Raw genomic sequence first — 25257 nt, 5'->3', positions numbered from 1 at the left:
CTTTGATCATTGCGTGCTTGGAATATGGGGCCAAATACAAAACTTTTAACTACTTTATTTTTATGTTTAGGGGTGTAAAAAATGTTGACTCCTACCTTTGAGAGAAGGTATTACTTGTTAAACAAAATCTTTCTCTGAGCAATTGTATTAGTATATAAAAAAAAAGCTCAGTATTTGAGTTATTTATCTTATACAGTTATTATTACAGACTCCACTGTATGTTTAAAGAATTTATTACAATTATCAACTGAGAAATCACAAGCTCTCACACACAAGTAATGGTTAACACACTCAAGGAATGAGACAACCAAAACCTTTCAGCTGTGAGATATGTTTGAAGGGCTTCAGCTCCATCAGTTCTCTAAAAACACATGGATGAATTCACACAGGAAAAACATATACATTTGTTTCACATGCGGAAAAACTTCTCCATAATGCTACTTTTGAATATCACCAGAAATTACACACTGGAGTGATGCCCAATGCTTATGGCTGTTGTGGAAAGAGACTTATTACAAAATAATCTCTTAAAATACATGAGCTGATCAATACAGGTGAGAAAACTACACAAGTGGAGTGGTTGTGGGAGACTTTCAACTCATCAGTGATCTCAAAAGGCGAGTCCATGAGAGAAGCCTTTCAGCTGTGATGTCAGCGGGAGAAGACTCAGCCAAGCCATTCATGTCGCAGCCAACATGCAAGTGCACACAGGAGTCAGACCATACTCATGCAAGAGATGTGGAAAAGGCTTTTATGATTCAAGACACTTAAAAAATTGAAAAAAATAAAAACTGTCAGTAGCTACCGTAATTGTCTGACCGCTCTTTCAGAGGTAAGAAATAAGAGAGTACATGCCAACCTGAATAACATGGACATCTAATAACTGTTCACCAGTTTGAATACTGACAAATTGTTGTTTTTAGTTTTCAAATTGGATTTCCCAAATTATTCCATATATCTTGGCTTGTAAATTATTTATACTCTGATGATCACATTGCTGATATTCACCTTAGTTCTAATAGCCCATATTTACAACAGTTGTAATCTTTGTAATAGTATTTTGGGTAGTTCAAGTGGGCAAATAATTACCCATTTGGTTGTTTGGCCTTATGGAATGCTTTAGGTGCAGGGGAGGATTGATAAATACCATTTATGCAGGGTGGAAACTAGGAGAGTGATAAGAGATTTATAAAATAAAGTTTACTGTTAATAAAAAACAAATTGTGTTTGACAAAGTAAAAAATAAATCTGCAATAACACAGTGATACTGTTACTATATTGCATTTTTGTGTCTCTGTTGTAGTAGTCCTTTCTTATTGAGTGTCTCTGTGACTTTGCCTTCCAGACTGTAGAATAGAGGTTGTCTCCTCTCCAGAGTGTTGCCTCTTCTGATGCCGTTTTCTGTCGTTAATTTGGGAGAAGCTTTGTCCACAGTCTGAGCAGTGGTACGGTTTCTCTCCAGTGTGACTTCTCATGTGTATTGTAAGAGAGTTCTTTTGGAAAAATCTTTTTCCACAGCAGGAGCACTGGAAAGGTCTCTCTTTATTATGAACCCTTCTCACATGAGTCATCACGTCACATGAACGAGAAAAAGTATTTCCACATTCCGAGCAAGGATAGGCTGCTCTTTCACCAGAGAGTTTGAACTTGTGTGCTTGCTTGTGACACTTAAATGTTTTTTCAAGAGCAAAACTCTTCCCACAATCAGTGCAGTGGTATGGTTTCTCTCCAGTGTGCATTCGCTGGTGCCTTTCTAACTGTTGCATATTTGTAAAACCCTCCCCACAGTCAGTGCAAAGGTATAGTACACTTCCAGTGTGTGTTCTTTGATGTCTTTCAAACTTTGCCTTGTTTAAGAAACACTTTCCACAGTCAGAACAGTGGAGTGCCAGGTCTCCAGTATGTACTGGAAGGTGTGATCTTAGTTTTGCCATGTCAGGAAATCTTTTATCACACCTTGAACAGTGGTAAGGTTTCTTTTCTGCCTGAGTGTCTTGTGGATGGTATGCATTTTCTCCAGCATGTACATACATGTGTGTTTTTAGATCTTCTGGTTTGGAGAAAAGTTCCTCACAAAGATTGCAGTGGAAGTATTTCCCTTTCATATGCTTCCGCTGGTGGTGTCTTTTCAAATGATACGATTGAGAATAACTTTTGTCACAGTCAGGGCATTGGTGAGCCTTCACTCCTGTATGTGTTAGCTGGTGTGACTTAAGACGATCTAATCGGCCAAAACCTCTGTCGCAATCAGGGCAGTGGTAAGGCTTCTCTCCAGTATGGGTTCGTTGGTGTCTTTTAAGATCCCCCACTTGTCGAAAGCTCTTCCCACAGTCGGAGCACTGGTTTATTTCGGAGCAGTGGTAAGGCTTCTTACCTGTATGAGTTTCTTGTTGAAGGTATGCCTTTTCTCCAGCATGTACATGCATGTGCGTTTTTAGATCTTTAGGTCTGGAGAAAAGTTCCTCACAATGATTGCAGTGGAAGTATTTCCCTTTCATATGCTTTCGCTGGTGGTGTCTTTTCAAATGATACGATTGAGAATAACTTTTGTCACAATCAGGGCATTGGTGAGCCTTCACTCCTGTATGTGTTAGTTGGTGTGACTTAAGACGATCTAATCGAGCAAAACTTTGTTCACAATCAGGGCAGTGGTGAGGCTTCTCTCCTGTATGTGTTCGCTGGTGTCTTATAAGATCCCTTACTTTTCTAAAGCTCTTACTGCAGTCGGAGCAGTAGTGAGGCTTCTCGCCTCCAGGACTGAAACCCTCAATCCACTCATCAGTGCCACCAGTATCTTGGGGCTCCTCTCCATTCTCCTGCGTTGTTTGGGGTTGTGGTCTTTCTGAGTTTTGATTCTTCTCTGATTGGCATTGGGTATTGGCTGGGCATTGCTGTTTGCTATGTGAAAGCACACAGTCTACATTTGCCGCACTGCTGGCAGCTTTGAAGTTATTCTCTGGCAGGTCCTGTTGCTTTTCCACAAGTTTAATTTGACGAATGCGTGTGACAGCTTCATCCAGTGTTATTTCTGGGTCCGTTTGTAATTGCTTGGACAGTCTTCTGTCACGTAAGCCCATGACTAGTCTGTCTCTTATCATCTCACTGAGCAGAGCTCCATAACCACAATGTTCTGACAAACAATGAAGTGCAGTGATAAAATCATCAGCTGTCTCTCCTGCTTCTTGTTGTCTTTGGTTGAATTTTGTTCGTTCTAATATTACATTCCTCCTAACTACCAAATGTCCATCTTGCTGCTCATTATTAGAACTGTGGAAGTGTTCCCGCTCCATCAGGTTGTCATCTTGCAGGTCTTCTGAGGTGTCCATCTCCTCTGCCTGGAAATACATTTACAATAGCATAATTACTAGTAGGCCTATAGTCTCTGTTCTCTAAAACAACATAATTTTGTAATAGGCTATAATGTCTATGTTTCATTATGGTTAAAGTCCAAATTAGAATAGATGGCATATACAATAAATACCTAAACAAATAACAGGTCTACACATCTTTAGAGTAGAAGCTAGGTCTAATCATTTGAAATACCTAGCAGTATCAACATGATAATGCTGATTTGTTGTTCGTCATTAGGCTTAGAGATCACCATGATATAGCATATCGATTGCATTGGCTAGTGATCTAGGCTAGAGAAGGTTCATTGACAGTAGTAGTAGTGGACATTTCCATGTAAAAAGCCCTATGATCACTAGCATATGAAGTGTCAAATGAAAGTTAAGAGCCTATAGTTCAGAATTATAGGCATAGCAAATGTTCAACCATTTTCCATCCAAAAAATTAGGAATAAGGAAAGGCTTTGATTTTTGGTGTTGGATTCTAGCTTGAAATATACTTATTACCATACTAGAATGTATTTATTACTTTACATGTATAAGAAATGTATATGTTGGGGGTACATGAATGGTGAATAGGAACACTGTGTATGGAAAGTTAAAGTGTGACAAGGGGAAGTGCAGAAAGTTCATATTCTGTTCAAACTTGTTGCTGAATATGAATATTCCTGAGCAAGGAGGCAAAGACAAACAGTCTAGTTTCAGTTCCTGAGAAGGAAGGCCAGTTGCTTTGGAACTAGGACCATGGGGGATGTGGAACTCAACTCGAGATAAGGTCAACAGTTGAAGAGAGAAGACACTGCTTGGAGGGGGGCCATAGGGGCCCACCCCGAAGACCACCTGATTACAGTCCCCACACACACCCCCCACTTCCATGAGGATCATAGACTTAGGCAGGCCATGCCAATACCAGTAAGAGGAACCTACTGTGTTTCTGCCTAACAGAGAAGGATTGTTTATCTTAGACATGCAAGGAGATGACTTGCCTAGTCAGAAGGTATAAATATATGCTTGTGTGACTTGTATGTTGCGTCTGCAGCTAAAGCACCCAGTGGGTTGAATAAACTTGGGTTGAGCTTTTTCTAGTCGTCCATTTGAGTTTCGGAATTTAACAGTTGATGTTGCTAGTGATTCACCGTGATTTACAGTCGAACTGGAGAGTCCGAATCGGTGGAGCAGGAGCCGACACCAACAACAAGGTAGGCACAATTCCTACACCTGTTTCCACTCATTCTGACATCTTGGGGAGATGAGAGTCATAGGCTGAACATATATTATAAGACTCGGACCTAGGAAACCTTTCTTCAGTAGTCCCATTGTGTTACGAACAGTCATAGGGCTAGGGTGGGTTCTGCAAGGATAGGTCCAGGATTGGGTCCCTGCAAGATCTGTGGGCGACCCCACGGTGAAGTGTAGATTCCGTGTATAGGTCTCGGGTGGGGTTGGTTCCCTGAGAGATCCGTAAGTGGGACGATGGTCCCAGGGGGGTGAAAGCCCCAGCTGTGGTGGCCATAAAGTGTGTGTGTGGATAAATTGTCATTCTTGTATACTAGTACTGTAAGATGTAGAGAAGTAGTCCATGTAGGAGGAGAAAGGCACGAAGTGCATACGGTGGAGAATAGCAGATATCTGTGCTTAAAGATGAAACATTGTCAGTGAGTGGGAATGTGGATGGGGCTAGAAGGTTGCCTGTAAATTCTGGAAAGCGGCCCCCTCCATGGTGAGTCATCCATAATAGTCTGTGGTGAATTGGCATACAATACAACACAGTGTCGTCCAACACCAGAACTGTTCAGACGGGTGACAAATAATTTAGCGCCTACACTGTTACTACTCTCCGGGGGAGTGGGTATCACTGCCTTGGGAAAGTCATTAATAGAAGGTGAGTGTTAGAACCGTGGGTACAGAAATCTAAACACCGTTGGGGGTGGCGCGGAGCCAATAATACCTGATATGGTGTCCGGAAGCCAGGAGACTCCTGGAGCGGGAGGGGTGGAAAGGGAGAACGTTACCAAGCATTAGAAGCGTTGAAAAAGGCATATGAACAGCACCAAGTATCAAATAAGTGGTGAGGAAAGTTAGCCAAAAATCAGACAAAAATTGGTACACATCCCGTCGATGGACAGTTTAAATCCAGGCAAGAGTGTATGGATGCCATCGTATTGTGGAACACTGACATCAAAGAACGGTTCAGACCACAATACACAGGTATCCTAACCACAGCACTTTATCAGCAAAGGATAAAAATTGAAAAAAGTTCAAAAATAAAAACCTGCCAGATAAAATGGAGGAATAAAATAAACTAGGCATATCCGAAGGGTGAGTGCACAGATTAGATGAACAGAAGCAGGAATTGGCTAATGCGTTAGAATAGAGTAAAAACGAAATCAGGAATTAGAGGGAGCCCTTGAGGATAGACAAAAGCAAATAAAACAAGTTATGGTTTCGCTTCAATAGTATCAGAATACTTGTATATGCCATTGCCACTCCTCCACCGTTCGCCCCAGGCTACAAAGTGAAACAGGTACATCTAGTGTGCCACCGTTATACCCCTCTCTTACAGAGGAAAAATAGCGATATGGATTGCAAGACGCGGAGGACGGGCACATTACGAGCCCGGACATAGTAGTCCTGGATAGTGGATCACCATGATCCAGGTAATCATAGAGATGTGTGTCCAGTACGAACGCATGCGACCCCGGTTAAGTATTATACAAGACAAATATTACCAGGGGAGGATAATCCTATCCCAGCTGACACACAGCCCCAAGTACGGATCCAAATTTAGCATCGCCATCAGCCACTGAGCGTGAGCCAAATGCTTAGCAATATGAAAGAAGCACCAGACCCAGTAAAGGAGGGACAAGAATGTATCAGTTTCTTGAGGAAACAGGGTAGAATGAGTGACCACGAATGACAAAACTGAGGGATTCTTAACAGCAGTTGGGACTATTTTGTTATATAAAGTACCAGTCAAAAGTTGGCACACCACTATTATTCTACAATGTAGAAAATAGGAAAAAAGAAAAAAATCCTGAAATGAGTAGGTGTGTCCAAACTTTTGACTGGTACTGTATATCTGGCCTCTGTGCAGTCGATTGTGGTTCAGCAAGATAACGGTTTCTATGTGGAAGGAGACGTAGGAGGCCACGTCTCACACAACTTCCAGTAGATACCGGCGCTCAGATATCACTGATTCCTTACGATGAGAAATTAGCTACATTTGCGACAGGGAAAAAGTACCACATTCAGCGGGGTAACGGGCGGAATCGAAAGCGATACAACTATTATCCCTGTCCTATATCATAGGACCAGTAACAATACCATGCTAATTTTACATGGCGACGGGTGTGGAACCAATGTTGGGGTTGGATAATCTCTGCGAAAAGCCAGGGGAGTGGATTCTCAAAAGGTACCAAATTAGAATTCGCAGTACAGACGGTGAAAGTCGAGCAATAGTTGTTTCAGGATCATCCCCCATTGGCAAAAGATGCATTAGATTGCGGTCAGATTGAAGGCTGCAAGCCTGTTGTGGTGGAGGTACATCCACTGCCACCGATAAAGCAATATCCTATTAAACTGGAGGCTGAGAAATCGGTGGCAATATTACTAGAGCGAGGCATAGCCGTCATTGTAAATAAGAATTTGTTCTTAACTGACTTGCCTAGTTAGATAAGAAATAGCGGTACGAGGACAAGCCCGATGCAACAGCCCTTTATTTCCAGTAAAGAACAAACTAAAATGGCGTTTTAAATTGAGTTTTCACGGCATAAACAAAAATGCAGTGAAAATCACAACAGTAGTAGCAGATTTTGCAGACCTTTTGGCATCTATTCCCTCGGACTCCCTCGGACTCAGAATGGTACAGCGAAGTGCTGGGTGATATGGCCAAAATATCATGGTATTTTTCAAATATTTGATGTTATTGATTAATAAAAGTTCTAAATTTGCTAGGATGGCAACACATATTCTGAATGATTTCAAAGAGTCTTTCTCTATTCAGATTGTTTTTATACTGTTCAATTCAACTTCAGCCTAAAATCATTTCCTGCATTTCCATAAATTTCTGCATTTCCTGCACTCATGTGAGATCATTTCCACACTGCCACGATATGGGCAACAATACTAGGCCTTATTTTTAACCAAATGTTGCAATTGCGATTTAGATAAACACTTGGGTGAACTTTTGGAATCATGGAAATATCTGAATATCACTGCACAATGCAATTTGACCCTCATCAGGATCCCTTGCTAGAACAACTCTGGGTTATGGGGGCAAATGGTAGGAAAGCACCAATAATGTCTCAGTATGTAATCATTGGGAAGCAGGGAGCTGCAATGGATGTGATGGACAGAGACGGATCTGAATTTGTGCAAAAGTGGTTCAACGTCTCTGACTCTGTCCCTCACATTACATTGCTGGTAAATCAGGGATTTACATCAAAGGATCTAGGACCTATGATGAAGAAAGCTAGGAGGAAGAGATGGGATAAAACAGACAATCCATTGATTTTCCATTCAAAAGATAAGGCATTTATCAAGATAATAAACACTACAATGATAATTGGTGATCCTAGGGAAATAGAGGTCAGTGCAGTCCAAAAGGTATTGTTAGGTGAGGGTATAGGACTGATTAGTGAGCTTAGAGAAGAAATGGAAAATATCATACCACCAGAGGTATGGTCACAACATGGCACAGATGTTGGGTTAGTAAAATCAGCAAGTCCTGTTAACATCAAAGTAAAACCGGATGCTAAACCCCATTGGAAAGCCCAGTGTCCTATGAAGCCTGAAGCTGAAGGGATAAGTTCAACGATTGAAGGATTGCTCAAGGCAGGTGTATTGATAGAGATGCCAAGCCTTTGCAATACACCTTTGCTACCTGTTCTTAAAGCCAATGGTAAAAAATGGAGACTGGTACATGACTTAAGAGCTGTCAATGATATTGCACAGGATTGTCCTGCGGAAGTTCCAAACCCTCACACACTGTTGACTAATGTTCCCCCTGATGCTAAGTACTTTACCGTGATTGACTTGCGTGGAGCATTTTTTAGTGTACCCCTGGCGGAGGAATGAAGGCATTTGTTTGCATTTAGATATAAAGGCAAAACTCTGTCTTATACGAGACTTACCCAGGGATTTCGGCATAGCCCGCATTTATTCAATCAAATACTAAGAGCTGATTTGGAAGAATTAATGCTTGATAGCACTTTGATCCAATATGTGGATGACCTGTTAATCTGTGCCTCAACAGTGGAACAGTGTCACTCTGACTCATTAACCTTTTGGGGATAGGGGGCAGTATTGAGAATTTTGGAAAAAATATGTTCCCATTTTTAACTGCCTCCTACACCAACTCAGAAGCTAGAATATGCATATTATTGTTCAGGTTTGGATAGAAAACACTCTGAATTTTCTAAAACTGTTTGAATGGTGTCTGTGAGTATAACAGAACTCCTATGGCAGGCAAAAACCTGACAAGGTTTCAAGCAGGAAGTACCCTGTCTGACAAGGAGTCGTGCGTCTTGCATCTTTTTATTGAAAAGTAAGGATCTTAGCTGTAACGTGACAATTCCCAGGGCTCCAATAGGCTCTCAGAGCCCGGGAAATAACTGAAGGTTTACGAGGGAGCCTCAGGCTGAAACACATTATCACCTTTTGTAAGTGGCTGCTCAGAGGACCTTTGAATGAGGCGCGTGCACGATTCGCTCCTGAGGAGAAATTTTATTCGGCTGTTTAGGCTCAATGCATATTCCCGGTCGGAATATTATCACTTATCTACGAGATAAATGGCATAAAAATTGGTTTTAAACAGCGGTTGACATGCTTCGAAGTACGGTAATGGAATATTTAGACATTTTTGACACGCCAATGCGCCATGCGCGACACCGTGATGAAGCATTCTGATAGTGTCTAGAACTCACGAACAAAACGTCGCTGTTTGGATATAACGATGGATTATTTGGGACCAAACCAACATTTGTTATTGAAGTAGAAGTCCTGGCAGTGTATTCTGACGAAGAACAAGCAAGGTAAGAACATTTTTCTTATAGGAAATGTGATTTTGGTGGAGGCTGACCTGGGTGGGTATCTAAATAGCTAGCCCTGTGATGCCGGGCTATGTACTTAGATTATTGCAAAATGTGCTTCATCCGAAAAGCTATTTTAAAATCGGACATATCGAGTGCATAGAGGAGTAATGTATCTATAATTCTTAAAATAATTGTTATGCTTTTTGTGAACGTTTATCGTGAGTAATTTAGCAAACTGTTAGTAAATTCCCCGGAAGTTTGCGGGGGTTATGCTTTTTCTGAACGTCACATGCTAATGTAAAAAGCTGTTTTTTGATATAAATATGAACTTGATTGAACAGACATGCATGTATTGTATAACACAATGTCCTAGGTGTGTCATCTGATGAAGATCATAAAAGGTTAGTGCTGCATTTAGCTGTGGTTTGGGTTTATGTGACATGATATGCTAGCTTGAAAAATGGGTGTCTGATTTTTTCTGTCTGGGCACTCTGCTGACATAATCTAATGTTTTGCTTTCGTTGTAAAGCCTTTTTGAAATCGGACAGTGGGGTTAGATTAACGAGATTCTTGTCTTTAAATAGCTGTAAAATAGTCATATGTTTGAGAAATTGAAGTAATAGTATTTCTAACGATTCAAAAATCGCGCCACTGGATTTCAGTGGCTGTTACGTAGGTGGGACGAGTTCGTCCCACATGCGCCAGAGAGGTTAAAGGTACTTCAACGATTAGCAGAAGGAGGACACAAAGTCTCTAAAACAAAACTTCAGTACTGTCAACCCCAGGTTGAGTACTTAGGTAGGACAATAGCTCATGGAACTAAAGCAATAGCTCCAGGACAGCTAGAGGGTATTAGCAAAGCACCGTTGCCACAAACGGTAGCTCAAATGATGACCTTTTTAGGAATGACAGGATTTAGCTCTGACTGGATAGAGGAGTATGTAGTCAAGACAGCTCCTTTGAGAGAAATAATGAAAGAAGCAGGACAGCTTAATCTGAGAGCACAACTAGACGAACACTGATGCTTTGGTTGCATTTGAAACACTTAAAAAGGAGATGCAAACGGCACCAGCTCTAGCAGCCCCAGATTACACTAAACCATTTTTGTTATACATAGGAAATAGGTGTGATAATTATGCAGCAGCTGTTCTTATGCAGGAAACATGTAGTGGTAGGAAGACAGCCTATCGCTTACTACAGTTCTAAACTGGATCCGGTAGCTCAGGGTTACCCACCATGTTATCAAGGGTTGGCAGCATTGCATTATGCTTATGACAAGGCGTCAACTATCACCATGGGGTATCCTGTGATTATAAGCACTCATCATAAAATAGTGGAGATGATAGAACAGGGTAAATTTGTGTTAACTAATGCCAGGACTTTGGACTACATGACTTTACTCACTTATCCTAACGTCTCCATTAAAAGATGTAACACTGTCAATCCAGCCGAAAGAATTCCATTTGACTTTGAAGGGAAGGCTCATGATTGTGTTGCAGAAGCCTTGACATTTACCAAACTGCGTCCAGATCTAGAATCCATTCCATTACTAGACAGAGAGGAAGGTAACATGGAGAACTACTTTGTAGATGGGTCTTGTTTTAAGGACTACACAGGTAGTCATGCAGGATTCGCAGTAGTTAAACAACAGGGAAAGGCTTTCACTGAGGAAATATTGGAACATTGTCCTCAACCTTGTTCAGCCCAGCTGGCTGAACTACAAGCACTGACTGCAGCATGTGTGCTAGGAAAGGGAAAGACAGTTAATATCTATACTGATTCAGCTTACACACATGCTGTATGCCATTTGTTTGGTGCAGTCTGGAAATAGAGAGGATTCAAAAAGAGTGATGGTACTCCCATCCAGCATCACGCGCAAAATGTCAAACTAATGACAGCTTTAATGTATCCTCGGAAACTAGCAATAATCAAATGTCAAGCACACAAAAAAGGTAAGGACTTCGTTATTAGGGGAAATAATGCAGCTGATGAAGCTGCCAAAAAGGCTTCTAGATGTATCGTCCCAATTCTAACTGCACCTTTGATGGATATGGTTGGCATTGTGCCAATTACAACTCCGGCTGAGTTGGTTCAAATTCAGTCTCGTGCTGGAATTAATGAGCAAAATACCTGGCTACACAGATGTGGATTTACAAGCAGGAATACGAGGAATCTAGCCCATCCATCGTCCACCGCAAATGTTTCTAAAGCCTTGACTCTTAACCTCAGTGATCAACATGGGGTATGGAGAACACATGATGGTGCCATACTAGCCACCACTACCTTATTGACCTTACTTATTAATGATGCAGGGGGGAGGTGATAAGAAAAATCAAAAGACAAGGTTTTTGGTCACCTTATCTACAGGCAACAGTAGATGGGATCTTGTCAAGGTGTGAAATATGCGTGAAAAACAACATACATAAAAGGTATAACTACGCCCATAGGACACATACCAGTTCCAGAAGGTCCATTTCGACACATCGTGATGGACTATGTAGACATGATAAAACCTATACGTGGTAAAAGGTACATGTTAGTCACCATAGACAGGTTCAGTAGATGGATAGAAGTCGGCTGATCAAGGATCAGGTACAGTGATAAAAGTCCTATCAAAAGAAGTAATACCTAGGTTTGGTATTCCGTCCGAAATCAGTTCAGACAATGGTTCAGCGTTTATACAAAAAGTTGTAAAAACGATAATACAGCAGTTAACCTCTACGGGCTAGGGGGCAGTATTGAGAATTTTGGAAAAAATATGTGCCCATTTTTAACTGCCTCCTACAAACAACTCAGAAGCTAGAATATGCATATTATTGTTCAGGTTTGGATAGAAAACACCCTAAAGTTTCTAAAACTGTTTGAATGGTGTCTGTGAGTATAACAGAACTCCTATGGCAGGCAAAAACCTGAGAAGGTTTCATGCAGGAAGTACCCTGTCTGACAAGGTGTTGTTGTTCTTGCTTCTGTTTATTGAAGAGTCAGGATCTTAGCTTACATTTACATTTACATTTAAGTCATTTAGCAGACGCTCTTATCCAGAGCGACTTACAAATTGGTGCATTCACCTATAATATCCAGTAGAACAAACACTTTACAATAGTGCATCTAAATCCTTTAAAGGGGGGGGGGTTAGAAGGATTACTTTATCCTATCCCAGGTATTCCTTAAAGAGGTGGGGTTTCAGGTGTCTCCGGAAGGTGGTGATTGACTCCGCTGTCCTGGCATCGTGAGGGAGATTGTTCCACCATTGGGGTGCCAGAGCGGCGAACAGTTTTGACTGGGCTGAGCGGGAACTGTGCTTCCTCAGAGGTAGGGAGGCGAGCAGGCCAGAGGTGGATGAACGCAGTGCCCTTGTTTGGGTGTAGGGCCTGATCAGAGCCTGAAGGTACGGAGGTGCCGTTCCCCTCACAGCTCCGTAGGCAAGCACCATGGTCTTGTAGCGGATGCGAGCTTCAACTGGAAGCCAGTGGAGAGAGCGGAGGAGCGGGGTGACGTGAGAGAACTTGGGAAGGTTGAACACCAGACGGGCTGCGGCGTTCTGGATGAGTTGTAGGGGTTTGATGGCACAGGCAGGGAGCCCAGCCAACAGCGAGTTGCAGTAATCCAGACGGGAGATGACAAGTGCCTGGATTAGGACCTGCGCCGCTTCCTGTGTGAGGCAGGGTCGTACTCTGCGAATGTTGTAGAGCATGAACCTACAGGATCGGGTCACCGCCTTGATGTTAGTGGAGAACGACAGGGTGTTGTCCAGGATCACGCCAAGGTTCTTAGCACTCTGGGAGGAGGACACAAGGGAGTTGTCAACCGTGATGGCGAGATCATGGAACGGGCAGTCCTTCCCCGGGAGGAAGAGCAGCTCCGTCTTGCCGAGGTTCAGCTTGAGGTGGTGATCCGTCATCCACACTGATATGTCTGCCAGACATGCAGAGATGCGATTCGCCACCTGGTTGTCAGAAGGGGGAAAGGAGAAGATTAATTGTGTGTCGTCTGCATAGCAATGATAGGAGAGACCGTGTGAGGATATGACAGGGCCAAGTGACTTGGTGTATAGCGAGAATAGGAGAGGGCCTAGAACAGAGCCCTGGGGGACACCAGTGGTGAGAGCACGTGGTGCGGAGACAGCTTCTCGCCACGCCACCTGGTAGGAGCGACCTGTCAGGTAGGACGCAATCCAAGCGTGGGCCGCGCCGGAGATGCCCAGCTCGGAGAGGGTGGAGAGGAGGATCTGATGGTTCACAGTATCAAAGGCAGCAGATAGGTCTAGAAGGATGAGAGCAGAGGAGAGAGAGTTAGCTTTAGCAGTGCGGAGAGCCTCCGTGACACAGAGAAGAGCAGTCTCAGTTGAATGCCCAGTCTTGAAACCTGACTGATTAGGATCAAGAAGGTCGTTCTGAGAGAGATAGCAGGAGAGCTGGCCAAGGACGGCACGTTCAAGAGTTTTGGAGAGAAAAGAAAGAAGGGATACTGGTCTGTAGTTGTTGACATCGGAGGGATCGAGTGTAGGTTTTTTCAGAAGGGGTGCAACTCTCGCTCTCTTGAAGACGGAAGGGACGTAGCCAGCGGTCAAGGATGAGTTGATGAGCGAGGTGAGGTAGGGGAGAAGGTCTCCGGAAATGGTCTGGAGAAGAGAGGAGGGGATAGGGTCAAGTGGGCAGGTTGTTGGGCGGCCGGCCGTCACAAGACGCGAGATTTCATCTGGAGAGAGAGGGGAGAAAGAGGTCAAAGCACAGGGTAGGGCAGTGTGAGCAGGACCAGCGGTGTCGCTTGACTTAGCAAACGAGGATCGGATGTCGTCAACCTTCTTTTCAAAATGGTTGACGAAGTCATCCGCAGTGAGGGGGGAGGGGGGGGGGAGGAGGATTCAGGAGGGAGGAGAAGGTAGCAAAAAGCTTCCTAGGGTTAGAGGCAGATGCTTGGAATTTAGAGTGGTAGAAAGTGGCTTTAGCAGCAGAGACAGAAGAGGAAAATGTAGAGAGGAGGGAGTGAAAGGATGCGAGGTCCGCAGGGAGGCGAGTTTTCCTCCATTTCCGCTCGGCTGCCCGGAGCCCTGTTCTGTGAGCTCGCAGTGAGTCGTCGAGCCACGGAGCAGGAGGGGAGGACCGAGCCGGCCTGGAGGATAGGGGACAGAGAAAATCAAAGGATGCAGAGAGGGAGGAGAGGAGGGTTGGAGGCAAAATCAGGAGATAGGTTGGAGAAGGTTTGAGCAGAGGGAAGAGATGATAGGATGGAAGAGGAGAGAGTAGCAGGAGAGAGAGAGCGAAGGTTGGGACGGCGCAATACCATCCGAGTAGGGGCAGAGTGAGAAGTTTTTGATGAGAGCGAGAGGGAAAAGGATACAAGGTAGTGGTCGGAGACTTGGAGAGGAGTTGCAATGAGATTAGTGGAAGAACAGCATCTAGTAAAGATGAGGTCAAGCGTATTGCCTGCCTTGTGAGTAGGGGGGGAAGGTGAGAGGGTGAGGTCAAAAGAGGAGAGGAGTGGAAAGAAGGAGGCAGAGAGGAATGAGTCGAAGGTAGACGTGGGGAGGTTAAAGTCACCCAGAACTGTGAGAGGTGAGCCATCCTCAGGGAAGGAACTTATCAAGGCGTCAAGCTCATTGATGAACTCTCCAAGGGAACCTGGAGGGCGATAAATGATGAGGATGTTAAGCTTGAAAGGGCTGGTAACTGTGACAGCATGGAATTCAAATGAGGAGATAGACAGATGGGTCAGGGGAGAAAGAGAGAATGTCCACTTGGGAGAGATGAGGATTCCAGTGCCACCACCCCGCTGGCTCGATGCTCTAGGGGTATGCGAGAACACGTGGCCAGACGAGGAGAGAGCAGTAGGAGTAGCAGTGTTATCTGTGGTGATCCATGTTTCCGTCAGCGCCAGGAAGTCTAGGGACTGGAGGGTAGCATAGGCTGAGATGAACTCAGCCTTGTTGGCCGCAGACCGGCAGTTCCAGAGGCTGCCGGAGACCTGGAACTCCACGTGGGTCGTGCGCGCTGGGACCACCAGGTTAGAGTGGCAGCGGCCACGCGGTGTGAAGCGTTTGTATGGCCTGTGCAGAGTGGAGAGAACCGGGATCGACAGACACATAGTTGACAAGCTACAGAAGAGGCTACGCTAATGCAAAGGAGATTGGAATGACAAGTGGACTACACGTCTCGAATGTTCAGAAAGTTAAGCTTACGTTGCAGAAAATCTATTGACTAAAATGACGAAAATGATACAGTACTGCTGGCTGGTGGAGTAGGCTAGCTAGCAGTGGCTGCGTTGTTGACTTTGTTTGACCGTGTAGCTGGCTAGGTGTAGCTGGCTAGGTGACCTCGATAGTTTCAGTACTACACCTTGTCATGATACAAAAGCAACTTTGTAGCTAGCTAACATAACACTAATCAAGACGTTCCTTTGTAATGTATTTTAGTTTCTACAGTGTTACTAGTTGGCTGGGTTAGGAAAAATGGCGTCGCGGGGGACGGCAATAGCTGGCTAGCTAACCTCGGTAATTACTAAACTACACAATTATCAAGCTATGACAAAGACAACTATGTAGCTAGCTAGCCAACACTGCACTAGTCAAATCGTTCCGTTGTAAAGTAATGGTATCTACAGCGCTGCTAGTCGGTAACGGTTGGCTAGCTGTTGGCTAGCTAGCTAGCAGTGGATTAATAATGATTAGGTGTGTTGACTACGTCTGGCGTCGCGGCTGGCTACTTGCTAATAATTACTCTAAACTACACAATTATCTTAGATGCAAGGACAACTAAGTAGCTGGCTCACTAACACTACACTAGTCAAGTCGTTCCGTTGTAATGTAATAGATAGTGCAGCTAGTCGGTGGAAGTTGGCTGGTTGGCTAGCTAGCAGTGTTGACTAGCTAGCTAGCAGTGATGACTACGTTAGGAGGACGAAGATAGCTAACTTCGATAATTACTCTAAGCTACACGATTATCTTTGATACAGAGACGGCTATGTAGCTAGCTAAGAAAAGAAAAGAATTGTTCGGATCAAACAAATCAAACCGTTGTAATGTAGTGAAGTGTAATATTACCTGTGGAGTGAAGCGTAGTGCGACTGCTCGCTCCAAACCGGAAGTTCATCTTAGCTGTAACGTGACAATTCCTAGGGCTCCAATAGGCTCTCAGAACCCGGGAAAAACCTGAACGATGACGAGGCAGCCTCAGGCTGAAACACATTATCTCCTTTTCCAAGTGTCCCATCAGAGGACAATAGAATTAGGCGCGTGCGCGATTCGCCCCCGTGCAGTATTTTCCTTCGGCTGTTTAGCTAATTGCAGATTCCCGGTCGGAATATTATCGCTTTTCTACGAGATAAATTGCATAACAATTGATTTTAAACAGCGGTTGACATGCTTCGAAGTACGGTAATGGAATATTTAGAAAATTTTTGTTACGTTCTGCGCCATGCGCACGACCGTGATTTACAATTCTGATAGTGTCTAGAACGCACAAACAAAACGCTGCTGTTTGGATATAACGATGGATTATTTGGGACCAAACCTACATTTGTTATTGAAGTAGAAGTCCTGGGAGTGCATTCTGACGAAGAACAGGAAAGGTAAGACCATTTTTCTTATAGGAAATGTGATTTTGGTGAAGGCTAAACTTGCCGGGTGTCTAAATAGCTAGCCCGTGATGGCTGGGCTATGTACTTAGAATATTGCAAAATGTGCTTCATCCGAAAAGCTATTTTAAAATCGGACATATCGAGTGCATAGAGGAGTAATGTATCTATAATTCTTAAAATAATTGTTATGCTTTTTGTGAACGTTTATCGTGAGTAATTTAGCAAATTGTTAGTAAATTCCCCGGAAGTTTGCGGGGGGTATGCTTTTTCTGAACGTCACATGCTAATGTAAAAAGCTGGTTTTTGATATAAATATGAACTTGATTGAACAGACATGCATGTATTGTATAACACAATGTCCTAGGTGTGTCATCTGATGAAGATCATAAAAGGTTAGTGCTGCATTTAGCTGTGGTTTAGGTTTTTGTGACATTATATGCTAGCTTGAAAAATGGGTGTCTGATTATTTCTGGCTGGGTACTCTGCTGACATAATCTAATGTTTTGCTTTCGTTGTAAAGCCTTTTTGAAATCGGACAGTGTGGTTAGATTAACGAGAGTCTTGTCTTTAAATAGCTGTAAAATAGTCATATGTTTGAGAAATTGAAGTAATAGCATTTCAAACGTTTTAAAAATCGCGCCACAGGATTACACTGGCTGTTACGTAGGTGGGACGAATTCGTCCCGCCGGTCCCATAGAGGTTAAGAATGAAACAAAGATTGGGATGTGTCTATCATCCGCAATCACAAGGTCTAGTTGAGAGAGCTAACAGATCCTTGAAAAATAAAATAAAGATCTGTAAGTCTAAAGGGCTTAATTGGGTGAATGCTTTGCCGCTTGCCTTAATGAATTGTCGCATGGAAACTAACAGAAGCATGCATTTATCACCGCATGAAATGCTTACGGGTTGACCCATGCCTGCACCAACACTAGGAGGACTTTATAAAGGTCCCTCCTTAGATATATTGCAAAATGAATTAAAAGCATATGTACAGCACCTAACTAAGATACACAAAGCTATATATTCACAGGAGAAAAAGAAGGTGCCTGAGCCGGGACCGGAGGGGCCGTGCCCGGTGATACCAGGGGATCTGGTCTACATTCGAGTGTTCCGGAGGAAGTGGGATCAGCCGAGGAGAGAAGGACCCTACAAGGTGGCCAAAGCAACGCCGAAGGCCGTCCAGGTGAAAGGAAGCAAGACGTGGTACCATCTGAACCACTGCACTACAGTCCCATCAGAGAGGAGGAGACAACCGCATAGAAATGAGGACACAGAGGATGCTGATTCACCAGGCGGGAGCCCGGAAGGAGCAGGAGCAGCGAAGGAGATCGAGACGCCGGGGAGGAGCCAAGAAGTCAGCAGACCAAGTGGAACCCAGGATACGACTGATGCACCGCCTGATGCACCCAGAAGAGGACGAAAGAGACACAATGCTGGAGAAAAAACCTGCAAACAACCAATATTCACTCCTGTGGGGCCAGAGAGCCCAGGGTTGGGGGAGACCTCCCTGACGGAAGCCCTCTACAGTGGGACCACGAAGTACCACCTACAGAATGGGAGAGACTCTCTCCTGAAATCGATGCCTTTCCAGATGGAAGCCCAGTCGGGTCAGAGGAGGGAGCCCCACAAGAAGGAGGAGCCCCACAAGGAGGAAAAGGGGGAGCCCCACAAGGAGGAAAAGGGGGAGCCCCACAAGAAGGAGGAGAAGGAGAAACCTCACAGGAAGGAGAAGAGGGAGGAGTTCTACAGGCTGAAGAGGGGGATTTCCCCACAATTGACTGTTCAGGCCTTGATTGGTCCCCTTAACAGACAATTGAAACAAGAAAGACAGAAGAACATTGACACTGACTTAACAATAACATCAGTAAACATTGGAGAAGAGACAGCAAGCTCACGTACAATCAAGCAGTATGTTGGAAGCATGAAGAAAAGAGAGGAATCCGCTGAACAATCTGAAAAGACTGACAAGGTTAGCATTTCTGTTCCACCTCAAATCATAACAGAAACAGGAGAACAGAAGTCAATCTCAGTCAAGAGGATCAAGCCTCTACCTGAGACTGCATTCTGTGGATGGACACATCATCAGATGAAGGGAGAAATCATCTGGGACCCGAAAGGATGTGACCTGACATTAACCAAAGAAGAAGACGAGTGGTTGCTTACCATGAATAAGATTGAACCCGTTGAAGGCGAAGAATTTATAGTTGAGATAGCAGGTACAAGGTTGACTGAAGGGAGTAGCATAACCATCATTAGAATTGGTCCTACACCGATGCCTGAACCGGAGGTGCCTGTGACAACTAGAACAACAACAGTAGCAGCTGCCGTAAACACTACAGTAGTTACCACTTAATGGTATGAATGGGCTCAATATACAGCATTAAAATTAAAACTGACAAATTGCTTATGTGCACCCTCTCTGCTGACAGAATTAGTGGTGGTACCTAATCCTTATGATTATAGGGACTGTGCTGACTTCAATAAAAACGTTTATTTTCAGAATGTGTGCAGTTTATTTATGGATGCAATGTTCAGATATTCACAGAAGTATATATAGCACAACACAATCACCCTAACCGGAAAAATGTAGGCTACATTTGTCGTAGCGCTAACTGAGGAAAGATTGACCCAACACAAGCAGTCATATTTTCTAACTCTCGGCTGACATAAACTACAATATGAATTAGCGAAATACAATTACTATGTATAATTAATCACATCACGGGTGAGCTCACCATTGATCGAAATATTTAGGTAAAACACTTTCTAGAAATCGAAAGTAATCCGTTGATTAGTTTCAGCGAAGATAATAAGAGAAGACAAGATGAGTTTGGTCTGTTTATAGTATGCATGTTGAAGGGGTGTGTCATCTACCATCGTTCACATCCCGCCATTCATTTCCAGAAGTCCTCAAAAAAATTAGTGAACTCTTACTCAACTCATTAGACTACAGTACTGGCTATTTAGCTAAAGAATCCCTGTGTTGTGAGGGCACGCAGGAGACCGGGGTTCAATTCCCCAACGGGGAGGAAGTAGTAGGCTGTCCTTGTAAATAATAATTTGGTTCTTAACGAACTTGCCTAGTTAAATAAAGGTTACACTAAGAGCATAACATTTTTACACCATAATTGTAGTTTAACCAATACCTAAACGGTGATTCAGTCAAAATAAAAATCTCATTGATTTATCAAAACCAGTCCCCATGCTTGTCTCAGAGCAGCACGAAAAGGTGCTAAAATAGTTGTGGGCTATTGCTTCAAATCCTATTGCTTCTAACTTCAATATGCTCTTTAAATAAATAAGACCTACACCACTTTTAACAGCACATTACTCAACACTAGTGAGACTCATGTCGCCTATGGTAGGCCTACAGTATAATCCAAAAATATACTGTGACTCCGCTATATTTACAAACAGAGGATAGGATGGATTCTAAATTAAAACCAAAAGCCGCCTCATGGGTATCCCGGTGGCGGCGGGCACGGGTATCTGTAGCAACTTATTTTGCATTGCAATGTGGTGATAGACAGCTGCGCCACTGGGGAGCCCCCATCCACAAAGTATCAAAATACAGAGAGGTGTTGGTAAAGGTATATTGTCCTGCTAATAGCCCATAATGGGCTATTATAAAACTGTACATGGCATCCAGGTCAGGATAACCAAAACATTTCTTTATTAAAGAATATCAGAAAGAATGTTGGTACTTATTTATTTTGATCCAAAGTCATAAACGAGTGAGTCACTCAGCTTTATATAGGTACCGCTATACGACTGTGCCATCAACCTGATAATGTAGCGATATTTGAGGTAATTTCGTTATCAAAATAACAAAAGTAAGCGATTATAATCTGAATAAAGGTCAAAAAAATATATATTTCTGTTTTTAGAGGGAGAGAAACGCTGGGCCAATTGTGTACCGCCCTATGGGACTCCCAATCACTGTCGGATGTGATACAGAATAATAATACTTTTTGTTGTATTATTTGTTTTGTCTTTTCTGGTGGATTAAACTGAAATTGCAACCAATCACGGCCGGTTATGATACAGCCAACCTAACTTAGAAATGCATTTGACGATAGAATTCTCCCACTACCCTCCTTCAAGGCAAGTCTATTGTCCAGCTACGTGCAAATAGCCATAATGGCGCTGTACAACGTGACCGTGTGTGTTTAAGAGTATTTTCATTAGCAACGCATCTCCTGCAGGGTGTGATTAAGAAACATGTCACTCAGAGTTTTGTACAGTTAGACACTCTCCCAACACCACTTATCTTTCCACCATTCCAAATAGACAGGCATGGGAACACCTCCTGTAAACCTGCAGCCTGAGGGGAATGTCTGAGTACAAGCATGAGGAGGTGTATAAAGCCTTCATTTTTGTGGTCCCAAGCAGAACAGTATCCCGAAGGTATAGGCCCAGGCTATGGGAGAGTGGGAAACGTCATGTAATCTAACTTCGGTTTTTGCCATATATGATTATGCATAGCTTAAAGCATTACTAATGCAGCTCATTGTGTGTTTCCTTTTCAGGTCTTTTGCCATGACTCTCTTAGGAACCCAAAGGAAGAAGAGAAATCAAAAGCTCCAGCTGAAATGTCATTATCAGCTGTACAATAGGAGGGGTAGTGGCAGATAGGGGGGAAGTAAGAGTGTGATTAGAATTTTGAGGCCAGGGCCTTATGCCATGAATTCAGATTATATTACCAGAGGCCATAAATCTCAAAGGTGTGAACATATAAAACAAATGTGGGAATAATAATGTTTTATGTTCATTTATAAGTAATGTTAACGTTTATATAAAATGTTAAATAGTATGGAGATACTATTCAAAAAGGAGAGACAGTTGGATTCGAACTTGAAATATACTTATGTTACCATACTAGAAGTTATTACTTTACATGTATAAGAAATGAATATGTTGGGAGTCAATGAAGTGTGAATAGGAACGCTGTGTATGGAAAGTTAGTGTGAAAAGGAGAAGTGCAGAAAGTTCATATTCAGAAAGTTCATATTCTGTTCAAACTTGTTGCTGAATATGAATATTCCTGAGCAAGGAGGCAAAGACAAACAGTCTAGTTTCAGTTCCTGAGAAGGAAGGCCAGTTGCTTTGGAACTAGGACCATGGGGGGATGTGGAACTCAACTCGAGATAAGGTCAACAGTTGAAGAGAGAAGACACTGCTTGGAGGGGGGCCATAGGGGCCCACCCCGAAGACCACCTGATCACAGTCCTATCTCACATACACACACTTCCACACCCATAAGGATCATAGGCAAGCCATGCCAATACCAGTAAGAGGAATCTACTTTGTTTCTGCCTAACAGAGAAGGATTGTTTATCTTAGACATGCAAGGAGATGACTTGCCTAGTCAGAAGGTATAAATATATGCTTGTGTGACTTGTATGTTGCGTCTGCAGCTAAAGCACCCAGTGGGTTGAATAAACTTGGTTTGAGCTTTTTCTAGTCGTCCATTTGAGTTTCTACTCTGTTTGTTCAGAACCTAACACTGGTCAAACAGATGGACATGGGTCTTAGAAACATCTAGCAGAAAGTTATAAAATGTATTAGAAATAGATAAAAACACAATCATGTGTAAAGACACCTGCCAACTAATATCAACATTTAAATGTAGTTTTGCAGAAATTATTTTCCTTCTGTAAATGCAAGTAAGTCTGTCACCAAAAAAACACATATCTTTAAAATATTTTCTAAGTTCACAGAAGTAAAGGTAGACCTACTTTCTCTTTCTGTCAGGTGGTGGTCAAAGCCAGATTTTGACATCTGGACAACCCCTCCCTCTCCCTGTCTCTCTCTCCAATTAATGTTAACTACCCCTGCACTTTCTGACACCTACACATTAGTCCCCTCTCTTTCCATTTACTGTAATCAGCATCCCCACCCACTGAGCACCAACCGACCCTGGACGTTGAAATGTAGTTGAAATTTGGTCAGTCCAAATCTGAACTAATCAGATGTCTGTTTCACAAGTTTGGACAGTACAGTAAAATAAAAGTAGGGCAGAGTATAGTCCGGTACAATAGAGTACTGTACAGTAGAGTTTAGTACACTAAGGTTCAGTATAATTTGCTGTGTACTCTCCTGAACTATATTGTACTCTACACTACCGTGCTGAACTTTAATGTCCAAACTTGTGAAACATAGATGTTTATGACACGTACAGATTTGGTCTGATCCAGACCAACCAAACTTGGTCTTGTTTGGGGACGGAACTCAGAATAATAGCCTGTGTGTAAAATACCTAAACATGCAAAGGAAGATATTACATTTTTCTAGCTTTTGTGTACTCAGGATGCATCACCCTGAAGAGAACGACATTCATAATTATGGATTTCTGTATAGTACAGATCAGGGACCCATGATGTCATTCTGTTAACATCATTATGTTACTGGGTGTTAATCCACTTCACCTACCGTAGTTCAATAAGATATATAAATAGATATATTTATATTTATTTTAAACTTGAGTCTTCATATCATATCTAACACCGCATTCTTTCTAGCGACATCTTTGAATCCTAATTCGGTGCAAAGTTTTTGGAAAACGTGGTCACAAACTGATGGAGATTATACGTCATTCTGTTAACAAACGTTATCTGTACTGTTCGAGTAAATATGTTTTTGTAAAATCATCAGTGGAAATTGTTAAAAAGTACTTGTTGTATGGTTTGTTTAACTTTGCAATCGATTGTTTTTGTTTGGCATAATTTTGAAGTGAAAAATCGGAGTCTCAGCGTCATTGTTACCTTTGAATTGCCCGGCTCCTCTTCATCTCGGGTCTCCTGCATTGGTTGGGGCAGTCCTGCGTCCTCAAGTTCCGCCATTTTCTATGGTGTGTTTTGTATCCCAAAAGAAGGGTTGCGGGTAAAACCAGAGGCTGCAAACCAACCAAGTCTGCTGTTCTATTCTATACACAATATTTTTGTCTGCTTTTGCAGGTAGCAAATTTAAGCTTTTGGTAGATTTGATTCAAAGTGGGAGAAAAAAAATCTCACAAGACCGTTGTACTGCTGCACGTCAATCCACTGTCTGGTATTCCTCTCACATCAGAACGTGTTATGGTTAAAAAAGAACAAGAAAACGCAGGAGGCCTAACTACCGACTGAGAACAAAGTGTCGTAAAATGCTTGCATACGTTTCACTTTACGTCTGAATGCTGAGTGTTGATTTTCTAAAACCAGAGGCGAAACATCGCGAGACTTCCGGGAAAGCTTGCGAAGCAAACGAAGCTGACAAGGCCGGGGTTTGTTGGGTTTAGAGAAGTCAATGAGAGACCGTGTTGATTTTAGCTTGTACATTTTGGTTGGGGCAAACCCCCCAAAAATGTTTTCAGTGTTTTTTTTTCAGTGCCACCAAAGCCACTACACAACACTAAGCAATACATTCATTGCATTATAACGGTGACAAACGGTGCCCACAAACTGTTAGGGCCAACATGAATCTGTCCCAACAGCAGAGCTTTCTTTTCAGCACCATGGAGTGAATCATTACTACCATTACACCTGTCTATCAGCGGAGCCTTGTCTGGCAGCGAAACAGTTCATTCAGCCTCATTTGCTGACTTTTTAAAAAACATTGCTGATAGAATTTGTTCTTAAACAAATGTGGTTTCTACTGACAATTGAGATGTAGAAAGTATGGCATAAGGGAACGACGAGCGGATAAGAAGCAATCCGTAATTTCGATTAAGAAATTTATGAGCAAGCTAGGAAGGACGTAGTCAATAAAACTATTTGTTCAGTATTTTTGAAAATGTACAGCGCTAGAATTCAGAACATATTCTCCCTGTACACCAAATCAAAACCATAGGATAAATAAAGGGGACATATAAACAAACAAATAAATATCTTAAATATTCAATTATTACATATCTCTAAAACAGGCTACATGTTCACCATCAAGTCAGAACAGTAGGCTAAGTTATGATGGGCTACTAACACCTTAGTACATCACATACACCTAGTACTACTTTCTTGGCTACAGTATCCATATCTCCCTGGCATAATACATAATTTATGCAGCAGCATTCAAGACATTTTTGGACTCACCTTGTTGTGCTGTGCTCACTTGAACAGAAAGGTGGGACGGGGGTCCTTCTTGTGGGCACTAGAAAGAGGCCCAAATCCCGACTTGGAATTCCGAGTTGGATGACTGTTCAAAACTATTTTACGTATTTTCCCTGTCGGAGCCAATTTCATCCGGGTTCCCAGTTGTCTTGAACTTTTTGAAGTCTGAGATTTCCCAGTTCCGAGATTCCAGTTGTTTTGAACGCGGCAGAAGTCAT

At 42.8% G+C, this 25257-nt stretch overlaps 1 protein-coding gene across 1 annotated transcript; it reads right to left on the bottom strand.

Annotated features, from left to right (window-relative positions):
• Nucleotides 1-217: 217 nt before the first annotated feature.
• Nucleotides 218-24104, bottom strand: LOC115196156 (zinc finger protein 271). Its single transcript, XM_029756773.1, has 2 exons — nucleotides 23720-24104; nucleotides 218-3335 (listed from the first exon to the last, which is right to left on the bottom strand). The coding sequence occupies exons 1-2, from the start codon at nucleotides 23795-23797 to the stop codon at nucleotides 1314-1316; spliced, it is 2100 nt and encodes a 699-aa protein (XP_029612633.1). The 5' UTR covers nucleotides 23798-24104; the 3' UTR covers nucleotides 218-1313.
• Nucleotides 24105-25257: the final 1153 nt, after the last annotated feature.

The sequence above is a fragment of the Salmo trutta genome, chromosome 6 (genome assembly GCF_901001165.1).
Source record: "Salmo trutta chromosome 6, fSalTru1.1, whole genome shotgun sequence".
NCBI classification, from domain to species: Eukaryota; Metazoa; Chordata; class Actinopteri; order Salmoniformes; family Salmonidae; genus Salmo; species Salmo trutta.
The sequence above is the reverse complement of the archived record's forward strand: the minus strand, read 5'-3'. Positions and strand labels throughout refer to the sequence as shown.

What these genes read in the sequence shown, in the direction of transcription:
- LOC115196156 (XM_029756773.1), bottom strand. Translation starts at nt 23,797, where the DNA reads ATGGCGGAACTTGAGGACGCAGGACTGCCCCAACCAATGCAGGAGACC. An exon ending in AGGAGCCGGGCAATTCAAAG is followed by an intron (nt 3,336 to 23,719) that starts GTAACAATGACG and finishes ATGTATTTCCAG; the next exon opens with GCAGAGGAGATGGACACCTC.